The sequence below is a fragment of the Mustela erminea genome, chromosome 4 (genome assembly GCF_009829155.1).
Source record: "Mustela erminea isolate mMusErm1 chromosome 4, mMusErm1.Pri, whole genome shotgun sequence".
In the NCBI taxonomy this organism is placed as follows: domain Eukaryota; kingdom Metazoa; phylum Chordata; class Mammalia; order Carnivora; family Mustelidae; genus Mustela; species Mustela erminea.
The window spans coordinates 117,800,089-117,814,273 of record NC_045617.1 but is presented as its reverse complement, the minus strand read 5'-3'; the positions used below and the strand labels follow the sequence as shown (position 1 = coordinate 117,814,273).

The window sequence follows — 14,185 nt, the reverse complement described above, 5'->3', positions numbered from 1 at the left end:
AGAAGCAGTAGCTACTCTATTTTTTGACTGCTTGCTGCATCATTTGAAACCTTCAGGAGAATTTGACCCTGGATATGAAGTTTCTAATAACTTTTTCAACCATGCCCATGCCTGCGCTGAACTGACAAAACAAATTTGTGACTTCCAGAGAAGCCCTTCTACTCATACTTTGGATAATTGTACGGGCTTCTCAGAGCCTCAGAGAAATGCTTTACCCTTAGAGAAATAACGCTAGCACCTGAGTGTCTTGGCTTCTCAGCTCTGTGTGCTAAAGGGAGCTCCTAGCCCATGGGAGCACACTGGGGGTCTTCTGGCTTCTCTGCTAGTTGGGGGCCCAGAGCACGGGGCCCAGACATAGCCGCGGCACAGGAAGAGCAGAGGACAGCTTGCAGTCCATAAGTTTATTGGTGAATGAGTTTGAGCCAGTTGCTGCTGACATGCTGCTCACTTCAGCCCTGGTGGACTGCCCTCGGGAGGGGAGGAGGGCTTCCTGCTCTGACGGTCGCTGGTGAGGTCACCCCAGGAGCATGCCGAGCTCTCGCCTGGGTCCGAGGGGCTGGGGCTTGGAGTCCGTGCAGTCACAGAGACTCCACCTCATTTTCCAGGGCCTGGGCTGGAGGGATGAGGGTTTTTAGGATCTCCGTGTAGTAGGGGCCAAACACCTTCTGATTGTGATGCGTTAGGCTGACAAACTTTTGGCCTAGTTCTGCCAGTTCTGCTTCAATGACAGTAAGGCCTCCGGGGAGGTCTAACAGGGACCGCTGCACACCAAGGACCAAGCAGCATTTGAGAAACAAATGGATCCGCTGATCTGTGAGCAGGGAAGAAGCAAACAACTTTCAGAGAGCAACCTAGCCCCTCTGCTCTACTTACTCCAGTTCTAAGCTAACCGAGATATTTACTAGCCCACCCACTCACCTGGAGATAAGAACATTCACTCTGTTCAGGAAGGAGGCTTTGATTTCGCTCCCAAGGACAAGGCAAAGATCACAAACGAGTGAGCTAGTAAATTTCTGACTACTCAAAAGATGACTTAAGCCTTCAAAGTAGATAGATCCTGGTGAGAAACTATCATGAGGCTCTTAGTCCTATTCTTTAAATGGCTGAGGTTAAGAGCAAGGTCAAGTTCATACCCTCCATTCCAACAGGGATGAGTCCTTGCTGTGGGAACATGTCCTCCAGCCAATTCAGCACCAGCTTCTTATTGCTGGGAGGTTGGGGGTAAATGTCATGACTTGGACTACAGTCAGAAAATGACCCAGAAGGCCACAGATGACTTAATTAGGTTAGGTGGACAGGATCTCTTAACCAGAATTCTTAAATTCCTGGGTACAAACCTTCCTTAGAACCAGAATCTCTCTCTAAACTGAAAGGAATATATTTTCAACCCAGTATTTTGAAAAAAACTAAAGCCTGAACAGCAACTTGCCCAGTGACCCTGCTTTTCATTGTTAAATGGTTCAGTGACTGACTCCCAGGGATGGGATGTACCTCTCCCCCAAAACATTCCCACCACCCCAACACGCATGCTCACCAATAACGCTGCGGACACAGTCCTCCTTCTTGGCAATGTTCTGGAGCTGTCCAATCAGCGAAGCTGTGTTGTCACTGCTCAGAGCAGCAAGCCCCATGTTCTTGAGGCTTTGATGGATTTCCTGAGACACCTGTTCACTCACAGTCTGCATAGCCTCTTCAGGCCTAGACCATGAAGAAGACCATGGCACCCAGAGGATGGCCTCAGAAGCTCCACACCAGAAGCTGGGCCCACTTGAGGGAGACTCGCAGCCCCCCTCCTACCCTCCCCCTAGTCCCTGGTAGCAGAACCCAGCGGGCAGGCTCAGCGTTCTCACTGCTATCCACGTCCCGACTATTCTCTAGATAAGACACCATGTTCTACTTCTTAGAAAATAAGATAAACCATAAAATCCACCCTGGATAAGTTTGGTGTCAATTCTTCAGCCCCATGGAGTTTATTTATATAATGTATATGCATTTTTAAGACTTTGTTGGACATTTTCCACGGTCATTTGTCCTGTCACCAAATACAATAACAAACCTAGCCTTCTGATTCCTTTTTTCCTCTGGTGTGACACCCTGCACACAGATGCTCAATTAACATCACTGACTGATCGATCAACTCCCAGATATACCTCAGACCAGCTCACTGGCATCCCCTCAAGGAGAGAACAATTGCTTTGTAGCAAACAAGGTCATGACTCATTTTGTAGTAAACCACCCTCCAGACTACCCTTTCTGGAGGAGAGGTTTAACTTTGTCACAAGTCTCAAGACCATTATAGAAAGACATCAACAATCCCTGTGGATGGTTCCAGTCTTTGTGGCCCATGGTGGGATGTAAGCCATCGTTCGTTACCAAGCTCCGTCTTCAAAGCACTCGTGACCATCCCTCTAGAAAAGCTCTACACAGCTCACCTGGAGTCAAACTCCTCTATCAGGTCTTTGGTCATACGTTTCAGCTTATCCACAAACTGAGGTGAGCCAAAGAGAACACTGCCAGAGAAACTACTGGCCACCAGCAAGACCGAAGCCAGGAGGGTCAGCCGGTGCAACTGGGACTCCAGCTCCCGAAGACGGGTCCTGTCCATCAGCAGCGTCTGGGGAAGTGAGCAAGAACAGGCTGTCAGGAGGGGAGGGTCCAGATGGGGGTCCCAGATACAGAACAAGGTGATGCCCTCCTCGGGCCCACCTCAGGGAACTCTTCATTCTCAGGGTCCCAGAGAAGGAGGTTCAGGAAACCCTGGGACAGCACCATGGTGGGGCTGAGGGGCTCTGGGCTGCTGACTGTCTCGTTTGGAGAGGAGCAGGCCATGGTGGTGGAGTCAGAAATGTCCAGGCAAATCGGAAGTGGCATGGTGAGGTCTACAGCCGCTTGGGTCAGCCACTTGGTGGTGTGGTCAAGGAGGCCTAGGACAGGAAGAGAGCAGGGAAGCATCTTCAGCACCCACATCCCTAAAGCTTCAAGACTAAGGTTCTTTTTAAGATCTGTTCCTGGTCAATAAATAAATGCTTTGCTTGGGGGAAAGGGGTCTGTCTTAGATAACTCTTCCTTCTCCCTCGCCCTACCTGAGGAAGAAACTTTCTGTTCCCAAGAGATAGAGCACTCTCTAACATCACAGAAGTCAGATCCAAACAAGATCCCATCTTCTCACTCTGGCCCTCAAGTTATGTACATACTTGGCTGCTTATTGAGGAGTTCCTGGAATGTCGCCCGTTCATGCTGGATGGAATGTTCCTGCAGGTGGGGTTGAAGGCTCTGGATAGTGTAGTTCACCATGTCCATTTTCATCAGGCCCAGAACCTGGAAGATCCCTCTGACATAAGAGAAAATAAAATATACTATGAAAGGAAATCTAGTGAGAGGGGACCCTACAGAAAGTGTCATTAAATCACTGTGTTCCAGAGTGAGGAGGAGCATTACAATGAGTCCCATCTCCAGGCCACCTGGGTGGCTCAGTCGGTGAAGCATCTATCTTCAATTCAGGTCATGGTTCCAGGGTCCTGGGATAGAGTCCTGAGTCTGGCTTCCTGCTCAGCAGGAAGCCTGCTTCTCCCTCTGCCTGCCCCTCCCCCTACTCATGCGCATGCACACGCACACACACACACACTCTAACAAAGAAATAAAATCTTAAAAAAAAAAAAAAATAGTCCCATGTCCTAAATTTACAAAAAAATGGCACTGTGACTAAGACTCCAGGCCTAGAATAAGTGTATGGCAGAGTGAGAAACAGAGAAGTCTCCGGACCTCTAAGCCTCCAGGCTAACTCTCTTTCCACATGATCATTCTATCATTTTTTGTTTTTTTTTTAAATGGTAGAGTAAGTAAAAAGAAACACACCAGTATGCTAACGAATCTTTCTGGGAAGTGGGACTATAGGTGATGCCATATCTGAAGCAATTTCTGGGCCACTCTTTTCTTCTCTTCTTTTCTAACTTCCTGCGTCTTAGTTTCTACAGCTGTTAAATAGGGATAACCTGCCATCCCTGTCCCCTCACACTGTGTAAAATGCAATGAGAAAATAGGGGAAAAGGATGTTTGAACTCCTTGGAAGGATCACATACTCTAACGTTTTATGATATAATGGTATTTATATAGGAGGCCCAACCAAACTAAGGTCATCTTTGGTTGAAAAGGAAAAGAGCTAATAGGTCAGCAAGGACAGGATTGGTCACGTCTTCAACAGGGAAGAGCCAACAAAGATGGGGCTACAATCGCGTGTCCGGCCCCACTTGTCCTGGCCCGGGGGCTGACGTGGGTTTTTGAGGGACAGCAGTCAAGTTTCCCACCTCAGTAACCGAACAGGGTCGGTGATGTTCTCCAGATTCTGCACTGCTTCGTCTCGAACAGGTGCACACAGCAGAGTCATCATGTCGAGAATGTACTTAGAGAGAAGAGAGACATTCAAGGCCCCGTGTTCTGCTTTCCGCTTGAGGAGCTCTGTGTCCAGTGCTTCTTCGATCTCTCCTCGCAGACGGCTCTGGCGCGGTAACAGCAGTGACAACAGGATCTGCCCAGGAGAGAACATCAAAGGCAGTTGCTTTCTGTGTGGAGCCCCAATCCTTCTCTAATGCACAACCCTTTGGCCAAAGACTGTCTTTTAGGGCCAAGAAGTGGTTCCCTAAATTTTCCAGAAAATATGATTTATCTGTATTGAGAGGCCGATGAGAGTTCGAGGTTTTAGGGGATTAATACAGCCACGGCGCATCCTTTTCTAGGCAGAAGGAGATAAGGAGACAAGTAACATCAAGGAGTGTGGATAAAAGATATGCAAAGTACAACAAACATAAAATACATACATCACACAGTGATGAGATACTTTAAATTTTAAAGAGTGGAATTTATTTGAGAGCGCAAGAGAGCGCGTGCGTGATGGAGAGAGGGGCAGAAAGAGAGAAAGACTCTCAAATAGCCTTCACACTGAGCGTGGAGCCCAATGTAGGGCTCAATATCATGACCCTGAGATCACAACCTGAGCCGAAACCAAGAGTCAGACACTTAACTGAGCCCCCCAGGTGCCCCAATGCAGGCATTTTTTTAGATTATTTTACTTCAGAGGGCAAGGAAGAAATAGGCCAAGGAACAGTTAAGAAGTACTGGAAATAGCCTATTAACCCCAAATGTAAGTTCCCTGTGGAGACAAACTCTCTTATTCATCTCTGTGTCTCCATAACATACAGAACATGTGTCTCCATAACATACAGAACATGTATGTGGGGGGGCGGGCGGGTGTTCGATGACTAGTGTGTTGTCACAGCAAGAATCCCGGCTCTTCAGCTTCTCTGTGCTCTATTTAAAATGGCAAACTAGGGTGCCTGGGTGGCTCAGTGGGTTAAGCCACTGCCTTCGGCTCAGGTCATGATCTCAGGGTCCTGGGATCGAGTCCCGCATCGGGCTCTCTGCTCAGCAAGGAGCCTGCTTCCCTCTCTCTCTCTCTGCCTGCCTCTCTGTCTACTGTGATCTCTCTCTGTCAAATAAATAAATAAAATCTTTAAAAAAAAATAATAAAATGGCAAACTATACCTGGTCCGGGCTGGAGGCTCTCAGAGCTCACTCTGCCCTTCAGGGCCTATGCCCTGTGAGAATGGAGCCAAGCCCTCCAGCTGTGTTTCCTCCGCAGCCAGGCACACATTAAGCTTTGTTAGCAGAGGGGGTGCGAGAGGATCCGTAGGCCTTACAGGGAAGAGGCCCTCCCCGCCTGGCTGGGGGAGCGCTGGCACCATGTCGCTTGGCTCCAGTGACTGCAGGCTCCTGCTCCTGAGTGGCCCTGACTGACAGGAAACCGCGCCCCCGGCGGAGGTCTGACTAAAGGCCCCGGCCCGCTGGACCTCACGAGGGGCTGGATGAGTCCTTTAGAAGCCTTAGGACAGTGTGCAACTACAGGCCGGCAGACAATCCCCACAGGGTGTCCATGGCCTTTTACCTCAGTGAAGGCGCGAGGCCTCGGTGGTCCGCACCTTGTCAAGCCAGTGCCTCCGTGGAGAAGACGGCTCGCTGAGCCGCCAACCACCCGCCGCAGAGAGAGATCCACGCCACTCACAGGCCTTCCTGGATTGCTGAGGCACCACACACTGCATCCGAGTTTGGGCCGGCCTCGCTCATTTAGAGTCCCTTGTGAGGTTTCCTATCTCAAGTGGGAAGCCCGGCAAGACCAGGCCCTGCAGCCAATCCAGGCCGCACACAAGCTGCAACGCCATCTGGGCCGTGTGATCCAGCAGGTTCAGTGACAGCGTGTACATGGCAAGTAAGGGCTCCCTGACACCGGCCTCTCTGGAAGGTGCCGAAGAGAGCACCATAGCAAGACCTCTTGGATTTAGGGCAAATCTATGTTCTCTTCTGCAAACCACTATTTGCCTTTTGAGAATTAGTTTCTGGCTTGCTCCTGGACTTCTGCGGAAGTAAACACCTTACCGGAGGACGCACTGTTGGGCCCACCTAACCATGAGATGATGCTTGCCCCACAGCCATCTGGGGCCAGATGAAAGGGTCCAGAGACCAAACATATACAGAGATAGGACAGACCTACAGAGCAGACTAGAATAGAGAGCCCAGAAATAAAACCTGGAGACGTGGTCAAATAACGTTTGAAAACAACGTCAAGACCATTCAATGGAAAAAGGACAATTTCTCCAACACATGGTGCCAAGAAAACTGGGTATCCACAAGTAAAAGAATGAAGTCGGCGGGCACCTGGGTGGGTCAGTTGAGCATCTGAGTCAGTTCATGATCTCAGGGTCATGAAACTGAGCCCGTGTTAGGCTCTGCACTGAGTGCAGAGTCTGCTTAAGACTCACTCGGCATGAGGTAAAAGGAGAGGGAGAAACAGGCTTCTCACAGAGTGGAAGTTCCTCCGGCTCAGGTCATGATCTCAGGGCCCTGGGATCCACATTGGACTCCCTGCTCAGCAGGGAGTCTGCTTCTCCCTCTTCCCCCATGCTCGTGCTTTTTCTCTCTCCCCATTAAATAAAATCTTAAAACAAAACAAAACAAACCAAAAAACCCTCTTTCTCCCTCTGTCTCTCCCCCACTCTCTAAAATAAGTAAGTCTTTAAAAAAGTAAAGTTGGACCCTTACTTTATGCCTTATAAAAAATTTAACTTGGGGCACCTAAGTGGCTCAGTTAGTTAAGTGTCTGCCTTCAGCTCAGGTCATGATCTCAGGTTCCTGGGATCAAGTCCCACATCAGGCTATCTGCTCAGCAGAGTCTACTTGTCCCGCTCTCCTACACCCTCCATTCGTGCTCTCTCATTCTTCCTCAAATAAAGAAAATCTTAAAAAAAAATTAACTTGGGGCATCTGGGTGGCTCAGTCGGTTGAGTGTCAGCCTCTGGCTCAGGTCATGATCCCAGGGTCCCTCTCCCTCTGCTTCCCCACTCTATGGGAAACCTGTTTCTCCCTCTCCCTCTCCTGCCTCTCCCCCTGCTTGTGCACTCTGTCAAATATATGAATAAAATCTTTAAAAAAAATTAACTCAAAATGGATCAAAGACCTAAACAGAAGAGCTAAAATTCTAAAACTCATAGAAAAAAACAAGGGGCTAAATCTTCATAATCCTGGATTTGGCAAGACAGGACACCAAAGGCAAAAGGAACAGGCTAGATCAACTGGACTTCATCAAGAGAGAAACTTTTGTGTACAGGACACTATCAAGAGGGTGAAGGGACTACTCACGGAATGGGAGAATATATTTGCAAATCATCTAATAAGGGGCTACTATCCAAAATACATAAAGAACTCTTACAACTTAATAATAGAAGACAAACAACCCCATTTGGAAACGGACAAAGGACTCCCGCCGACCTTTCTCCAAAGACAACACAGAACATTGGCAATAAGCACAGGGGAAGGGGCTCAGCACTGCTAGCCACCAGGGCTGCACAGCAAGATTCCATTCCATGGCCACTAAGGTGGCTATAATGACAAACAGAAAGCAGCATCAGGGAAAATGTGGAAAAGCTGGAACCTCATACCTTGCTAGCAGAAATGTACAGTGGTACAGCCACTATGGAAAACAGCTCAGTGGCTTCTCAAATTCAGCAGTGCCACCCCTGGGCATATGCCCCAAGGAGCAGAAAACAGGTGTTCAAACAAAATTTTTGTACATGAATGTTCAGAGCAGTACTACTCGCAGTAGCCAAAATGTGAAAACAGCACAGATGCCCATCAACAGACAAGTGGATAAACAAAATGCAATATACCCACCCAATATATCCATACAGTGGGATTTTATTGGGCCCTGAAAAAGGAATGAAATTCTGACCCCTGTTTACAACACAGATTGAGCCTGAAAACATTATGCTAAGGTGAAATTTGCCACATACAAAAGGGCAAATATATGATTCTCCTTATATGAGGTGCCTAGGGTAGCTAAACACACAGAGACAGAGGTGTAACAGAGGACACTGGAGGAGGAAGGGAAGGAAGGGAATGAAGAGTTACCATTAACGGGTACGGTTTCGGCTTGGGAAGGTAAGAAGGTAAGAACATTCTGGAAATGGATTGTGATGGTCACACAATGTTGTGAATGTACTTAAATGCCACTGAGTTTTAACACTTAGAAATAATTAAAATGGTGGGGTGCCTGGCTGGTTTGGATCTCAGGGTTGTGAGTTCAAGCCCTACATTGGGCATGGAGCCTACTTTAAAAAGAAAATAATTAACGTGGTAAAAATTTTGTTACATATGTTTACAATTTTTAAAAATCCTAAAAGATATTAACAACTAAGCTACTAATACGGTGCCATTCCCCAGGGAGGATGAGCCAGCCACCTGGCAGCAGGTGATTTCTTTGAACTGCTTCCACTGTGGAGGGGGCAGACTTGCCGTCACTGGAACAGACACGTATTCTGGATACGGATTTGTCTTCTCTGTCTGCAGTGCTTCCAATCAGCCCCAACATTTGTCCTTGCAGAATGCCTTACTCATCGTCCCGGCCCTGGCATGTCGCATACCATTGCCTCTGATCACAGAGCATTTCAGAGCAAAGGACGTGCAGCAATGGGTTCATGCTTGTGTACCCCTAAATTGACAGGCCTTAACTGAAAAGTGGAACAGTCTACTGAAGACTTGATTACATGAGTTGAGGGACACTATGCTGAAGGGAAGATGTTCCACCTTTAAGATGCAATATATTCTTTGAATCAAAGACCATTATATTGTGCTGCTTCCCAAAGCTGGAAAACATAGTCCTGGGAATCAAGGGGTGGAAGCAGGACTGGTTCTTTTTACTTTTACACCTACTAACCTACCTGCAGAATATTTATTGCCCATCCTTCCTACTTTGGGCTCTGCTGATTTGGGAGGTACCTTTGCACTGGGCCCCGTGAATGAGAGGAGGACACAGTACTTGGTCATTTAGGGCTCCTTTTACCACTGAACCAAGATGATGAAAAAGGAGTTATTCTAGTGGCTAGAGTAAATGATCCTGAGGTTACCCCTTGGTACTTGCATACCCAGTGATAAAGGTTACTGGAAAACCACAGCAAGCAAACAGCAGCAGCAAAATCCTGAAGGACTCAGATTCTTTGGCAGTGAAGGTTTGGGTCACTTTGGCATGTAAAGAAAACCATCAGCTGAGGCTGCTTGGGCTGAGGACAAGGGAAATAAGGAATGAACCATAGAAGAAAGCCATGCAGGTCCACCATAGCCATGTGACCAAGTACAGAAGCAAAGACTCTATGTTTTCTCTTTGCCTGGCACAGGCACAGGTTTATTTGTCAATGCTGACCTATTTCATCTTCTCTCCTCCTCTTCCTACTATCATTTTACAGATTGGTTGCTGGCAGTTAACTTTACAATTAGGCTTTAAGTAACAGAATATTCAGTGGCACTGTGGCTGAACTTGATAGCAACCAGCACAGTAGCTGCTGGAGCTGTGAGTCTCCTTGTTTTATTGAAAGAACACGAACCTGTAAGACAACTCTATCTGAGCAGGTAGAAATAGAGATCTTTTCAAAAACTGAAATGTGTGTAGATGGGTGCATCTGGAAGCTAAGCAGCCCAAGTAGAGGAATGTGACAGTTACCAATTTATTGTCTCTCAGTTCCAAATCCATCATTCTCCCATCCAAGTACTAACAGGCCTGACCCTGCTTAGCTTCCGAGATCAGACGAGATCGGGCGCATTCAGGGTGGTATGGCCGTAGACCAAATCCATCATTCTCTTCTCTGCTCTGAGAACATGGAGTGGAGTCCTTTAGATATTCTTCCTTCAGCAGGCGGCACAATGGTTAAGCTTCATCTGTAGAGGGCACGATTCGTTTTCCGGGCTACATACCAAATTACCATAAACGTAGAGCCTTCCACTAGCACATACATTTCTTAGCTCACAATTTCTGTGGGGCAGGAGCCCAGCTGCAGTTTCACTGGGCCCTCTGCTCAGACTCTCACAAGTCTGCACTCAAGGTGTCGGCTGGGCTGCATTCTCATTTGGAGGCTTAACTGGGGAGGACTTGGCTACCAAGCTGATTCAGATTGCTGGCAGAATTCATTTCCTTACAGCTGTAGACTTGACGGATGGATGCTGCCCTCAGATCCTAGGGGCCAGCTGCATTTCCCTGCCCTAGGACCCTCTGCAGGGGCCGATCACTGCATAGCTGTCTGCTTCTTGAAGGCTGGCAAGAGGGTTTCTCTAGTCTGCAGTGAAATGTATTTCTAGGTGCAACATCCCAGCACCCTGGCATACTGCTTAGAGGCAAGTTACAGACCTCATCCATGCTCAAGGAGAGAGGATTATACAAGGGTGTGGATCACTGGGGGGGGGGTCACTTTCGGGGGTACCCACCGCATACTACAAAGATATCACAAGAGGCAAGAGCTTCTCTTCCTGGTTCTGAAATACTAACTTGGCACGAAGCAGTATGCTTGTGCAGCCTGGCCAGAGCTGGCTCTGGCAGAGGAAAGGGCTCTGGGTCTGATGTCGGGCTGCTCCTGCATGGGTATCAGCTGCAGTCCCTGGCCCTTGCATGTGCGTCAGCAGCACACACAGGACAACAACCTCCCCGGCACAGCCACGCCCTCTCCGAGTCCTTGCGTCTTCTCTGTGGGTCCTAGGGGTATGGCATATTCTCCTTCTAGCTGATATTTTTGTCTACTTTAGAGTTTTCTTCGCTACTTATTAGCTCGAAGCTCTTGTTCCTTCAATTCCACGTTATAATTTTTATATTAAAACTTCCTTGTTGAAACTACTGTGTGATTTCTGTCTATGGATTAGATTTTCACTGATTCGTGGACCATGTTCAGTTAGGATCTGTTAGCCACTGACATTCCAATGACTTTGGGGATGTCTAGGAAACTTACATCTATGGGTGGAAGATAGGTCACTCACCTCTTTAATTTCTTTCAGAAGTTCAAGAGCACAACTGAAGTCTGGGGGAGTAGCTGACAACTGCTCTTTGAGATGGTCCCAAAAGGCATTCTGCATTGTCTCCTTGACCTTGCCTTCCAAACTGTAAGAGGATTAAATGAACAAATTACTTTCTTTACCCAAAAACTGTTAGAAGGTCATTATCTCCTAAGGCCCAAAAAAACAGCATTTGATATGACAAAAGACCATCATACTGACAGGAAAAGACCAGGAACTGTTTGGACTGCAGCCAAGTTGAACAAGCTGGGCTCAGACTTGGATGTCAAGGGCATGACCAAAATCTCCTAGAAGGGCTCCTCATGATTTTAAGTAGCCCTCCCTCTGTAGGAGGAAGAACCCTCCAAGGAGATCAGGCCAGCTTTAGCACCAATTTGCATCTAGCCTAGGTAATATGTGACTTACTTGCCATTTATGCATACACATAGCCATGAACAGAAAGATCTTTTATTTTCTTATAGTCCTAAAATCTAGACAAGGATTTTCCTTCTTTGATAATACTCAAATATCCATAGGGATTTCCAAATCAGCAGGTCTAAAACTCAATTCAGTATCTTCCCCTTCCAAACCTGTTCCTTCTATCTTCCCAATATCAGGGGCCCTACCAGGTAGCCAGTCATGGTAACCAGAAAGATCAGACATTTCTTCTCCTTAAAAAAGAAAAACAGAATCAAAGGCAGAATCAAAGCCTAGGTGGCTCAGTTGATTAAGCGACTGCCTTCAGCTCAGGTCATGATCCTGGAGTCCTGGGATCAAGTCCCACATCAGGCTCCCAACTCCATGGGGAGTCTGCTTCTCCCTCTGACCTTCTCCCCTCTCATTTTCTTTCTTACTCTCTCTCAAATGGATAAACAAAGTCTTAAGGAAAAAAAGAAAAACAGAATCAAAGGCAATTCAATTTAGAAAGGATAGTCTCTTCAGCATGTGGGGCTGGAGAAACTGGACCTCTGCACTCAGAAAAGTGTATCTAGACACAGGCCTTATACCTTCCACAAACAGATCACAGACCTAAATGTAAGAAATAGATGACACAGAAGATAATGTAGGAGAAAACTAGCTGATCTTGAGTTTGGCAATGACCTTTTAGATACAACATCAAAAGCATGATGATCCATGAAAGAAAAAAACTGGTAAACTGGACTCCATTAAAATTAAAATCTTGTACTCTGTGACAGAGACACTGTTGAGAGATGAAAAGACAAAGCACAATCTTTGCAGAACAAATATCTGATAAGGAACTAGAATCCATGGGGCACCTAGGTGACTCAGTCAGTTGAGCGTCGGTCAGGATCCTGGGGTCCTGGGAGGAAGGCCCCAGGTCAAGCTCTCTGCTCAGCAGTGAGTCTGCTTCTCCCTCTCCCGCTGCCACTCCCCCTGCTTATGCTTGCACTTGCTCTAATAAATAAATAAAATCTTAAAAAAAAAAAACAACTAGTATCCAAACTATACAAAAAAACTCTTAAAACTCAACAAAAAGAGAATAACCCAACTTTAAAATGGGGAACGATCTGAAGAGACTTCACAAAAGTCATCATTCAGATGGCAAATAAGCCTATGAAAAGATGCTCAACATCCTGTCATTAGGGCACTGCAAATTAAAATAACAATGACATACCCATGAATATCTATGAGAGGGGCCCAATCCAAAAATTCGTCACCACCAAATGCAGGAGACGCTGTGGAGCAACTCTAAGAACTCTCATGCATTGTTGGTGGGAATGCAAAGTCATAGCTGCCCCAGCTTCTTACAAAACTAAACATACTCTTGTCATATGATCCACAGACTGTCCTTTCTATTAAGCAAATGAGCTGTACACTTGTGTCCACACAAAAACTTGCACAGGGAGGTTTACAGCAGCTTTATTTATAATTGCTGAAACTTGGAAGCAATCAAGATGTCATTCTGTGGGTGAGGGGACAAATAAACTGTGGTACATCTGGACAATGGGCTATTACTCGGCCTTAAAAAGAAATGAGCTATTAAACCCCAAAAGACATAAAAGAATCTTAAACGCATATTGCTAAATGAAGGGAGCCAATCTGAAAAGGCTACATATTTTATGATTCCAACTATAGGACATTCTGGAAACCAATGGAGACAGTAAAAAGATCAGTGGTTGCCAAGGATTCATGTGGCAGGAAGAAAAGGGTGAACGAGGGGCACCTGGGTGGCTCAGTGGGTTAAAGCCTCTGCCTTCAGCTCAGGTCATGATCCCAGGGTCCTGGGATCGAGCCCCACATCAGGCTCTCTGCTCAGCGGGGAGCCTGCTTCCCCCTCTCTCTCTGCCTGCCTCGCTGCCTACTTGTGATCTCTCTCTGTCAAATACATAAATAAAATCTTAAAAAAAAAAAAAAAAGAAAAGGGTGAACGAGCAGAGCACAGGGGATTTTTAGGGCAGTGATATCACTCTGTAGGTTACAAAAATGGTGAATATATGACATTGTACATTTTTCAGAACCTATACAAAAAATGAACCTCAATGGTACACTATGGACTGGAGTTAATAATAATGTATTAATACTAGATCATCAACTCTAACAAATGACCTCACTATTGAAAGATATAAACAATGGGGGAATCTGTGTCCTGCAGGGCATGGGCTCTGTGGGAACTCTGTACTTTCCAATCATTTTTTCTGTAAAACAAAACTAGTTTTAAAAAAATGTGTATTAATTTTAAGAAAGGAAATGACAGGAATTAAGTTTCCTCTCAAAGTTTATTTAAATGATATCTCTAACCTTCAGTGAGACTCATAAGAGAAAAAGAACCATTCGAAAAGTTTGAGGTTAGACCTAGTCATTACCAAGT

The 14,185-nt window shown here is 46.5% G+C and overlaps 1 protein-coding gene across 4 annotated transcripts in view; it reads right to left on the bottom strand.

Annotated features, from left to right (window-relative positions):
* Positions 1 to 386: 386 nt before the first annotated feature.
* TCP11 (t-complex 11) overlaps positions 387 to 14,185 on the bottom strand; it is a 138,139-nt gene continuing 124,340 nt past the window's right edge. For all 4 annotated transcript variants that reach the window (XM_032340561.1, XM_032340557.1, XM_032340558.1 and 1 more), the window contains 7 exons: positions 11,341 to 11,461; positions 4,305 to 4,525; positions 3,195 to 3,331; positions 2,707 to 2,924; positions 2,433 to 2,614; positions 1,535 to 1,698; positions 387 to 811 (listed from right to left, as the gene is read on the bottom strand). In XM_032340561.1, coding sequence (XP_032196452.1) covers positions 579 to 811; positions 1,535 to 1,698; positions 2,433 to 2,614; positions 2,707 to 2,924; positions 3,195 to 3,331; positions 4,305 to 4,525; positions 11,341 to 11,436 — 1,251 coding nt within the window. In that variant the 5' untranslated portion in view covers positions 11,437 to 11,461 and the 3' untranslated portion in view covers positions 387 to 578. The remainder of the gene's footprint in view (positions 812 to 1,534; positions 1,699 to 2,432; positions 2,615 to 2,706; positions 2,925 to 3,194; positions 3,332 to 4,304; positions 4,526 to 11,340; positions 11,462 to 14,185) is intronic.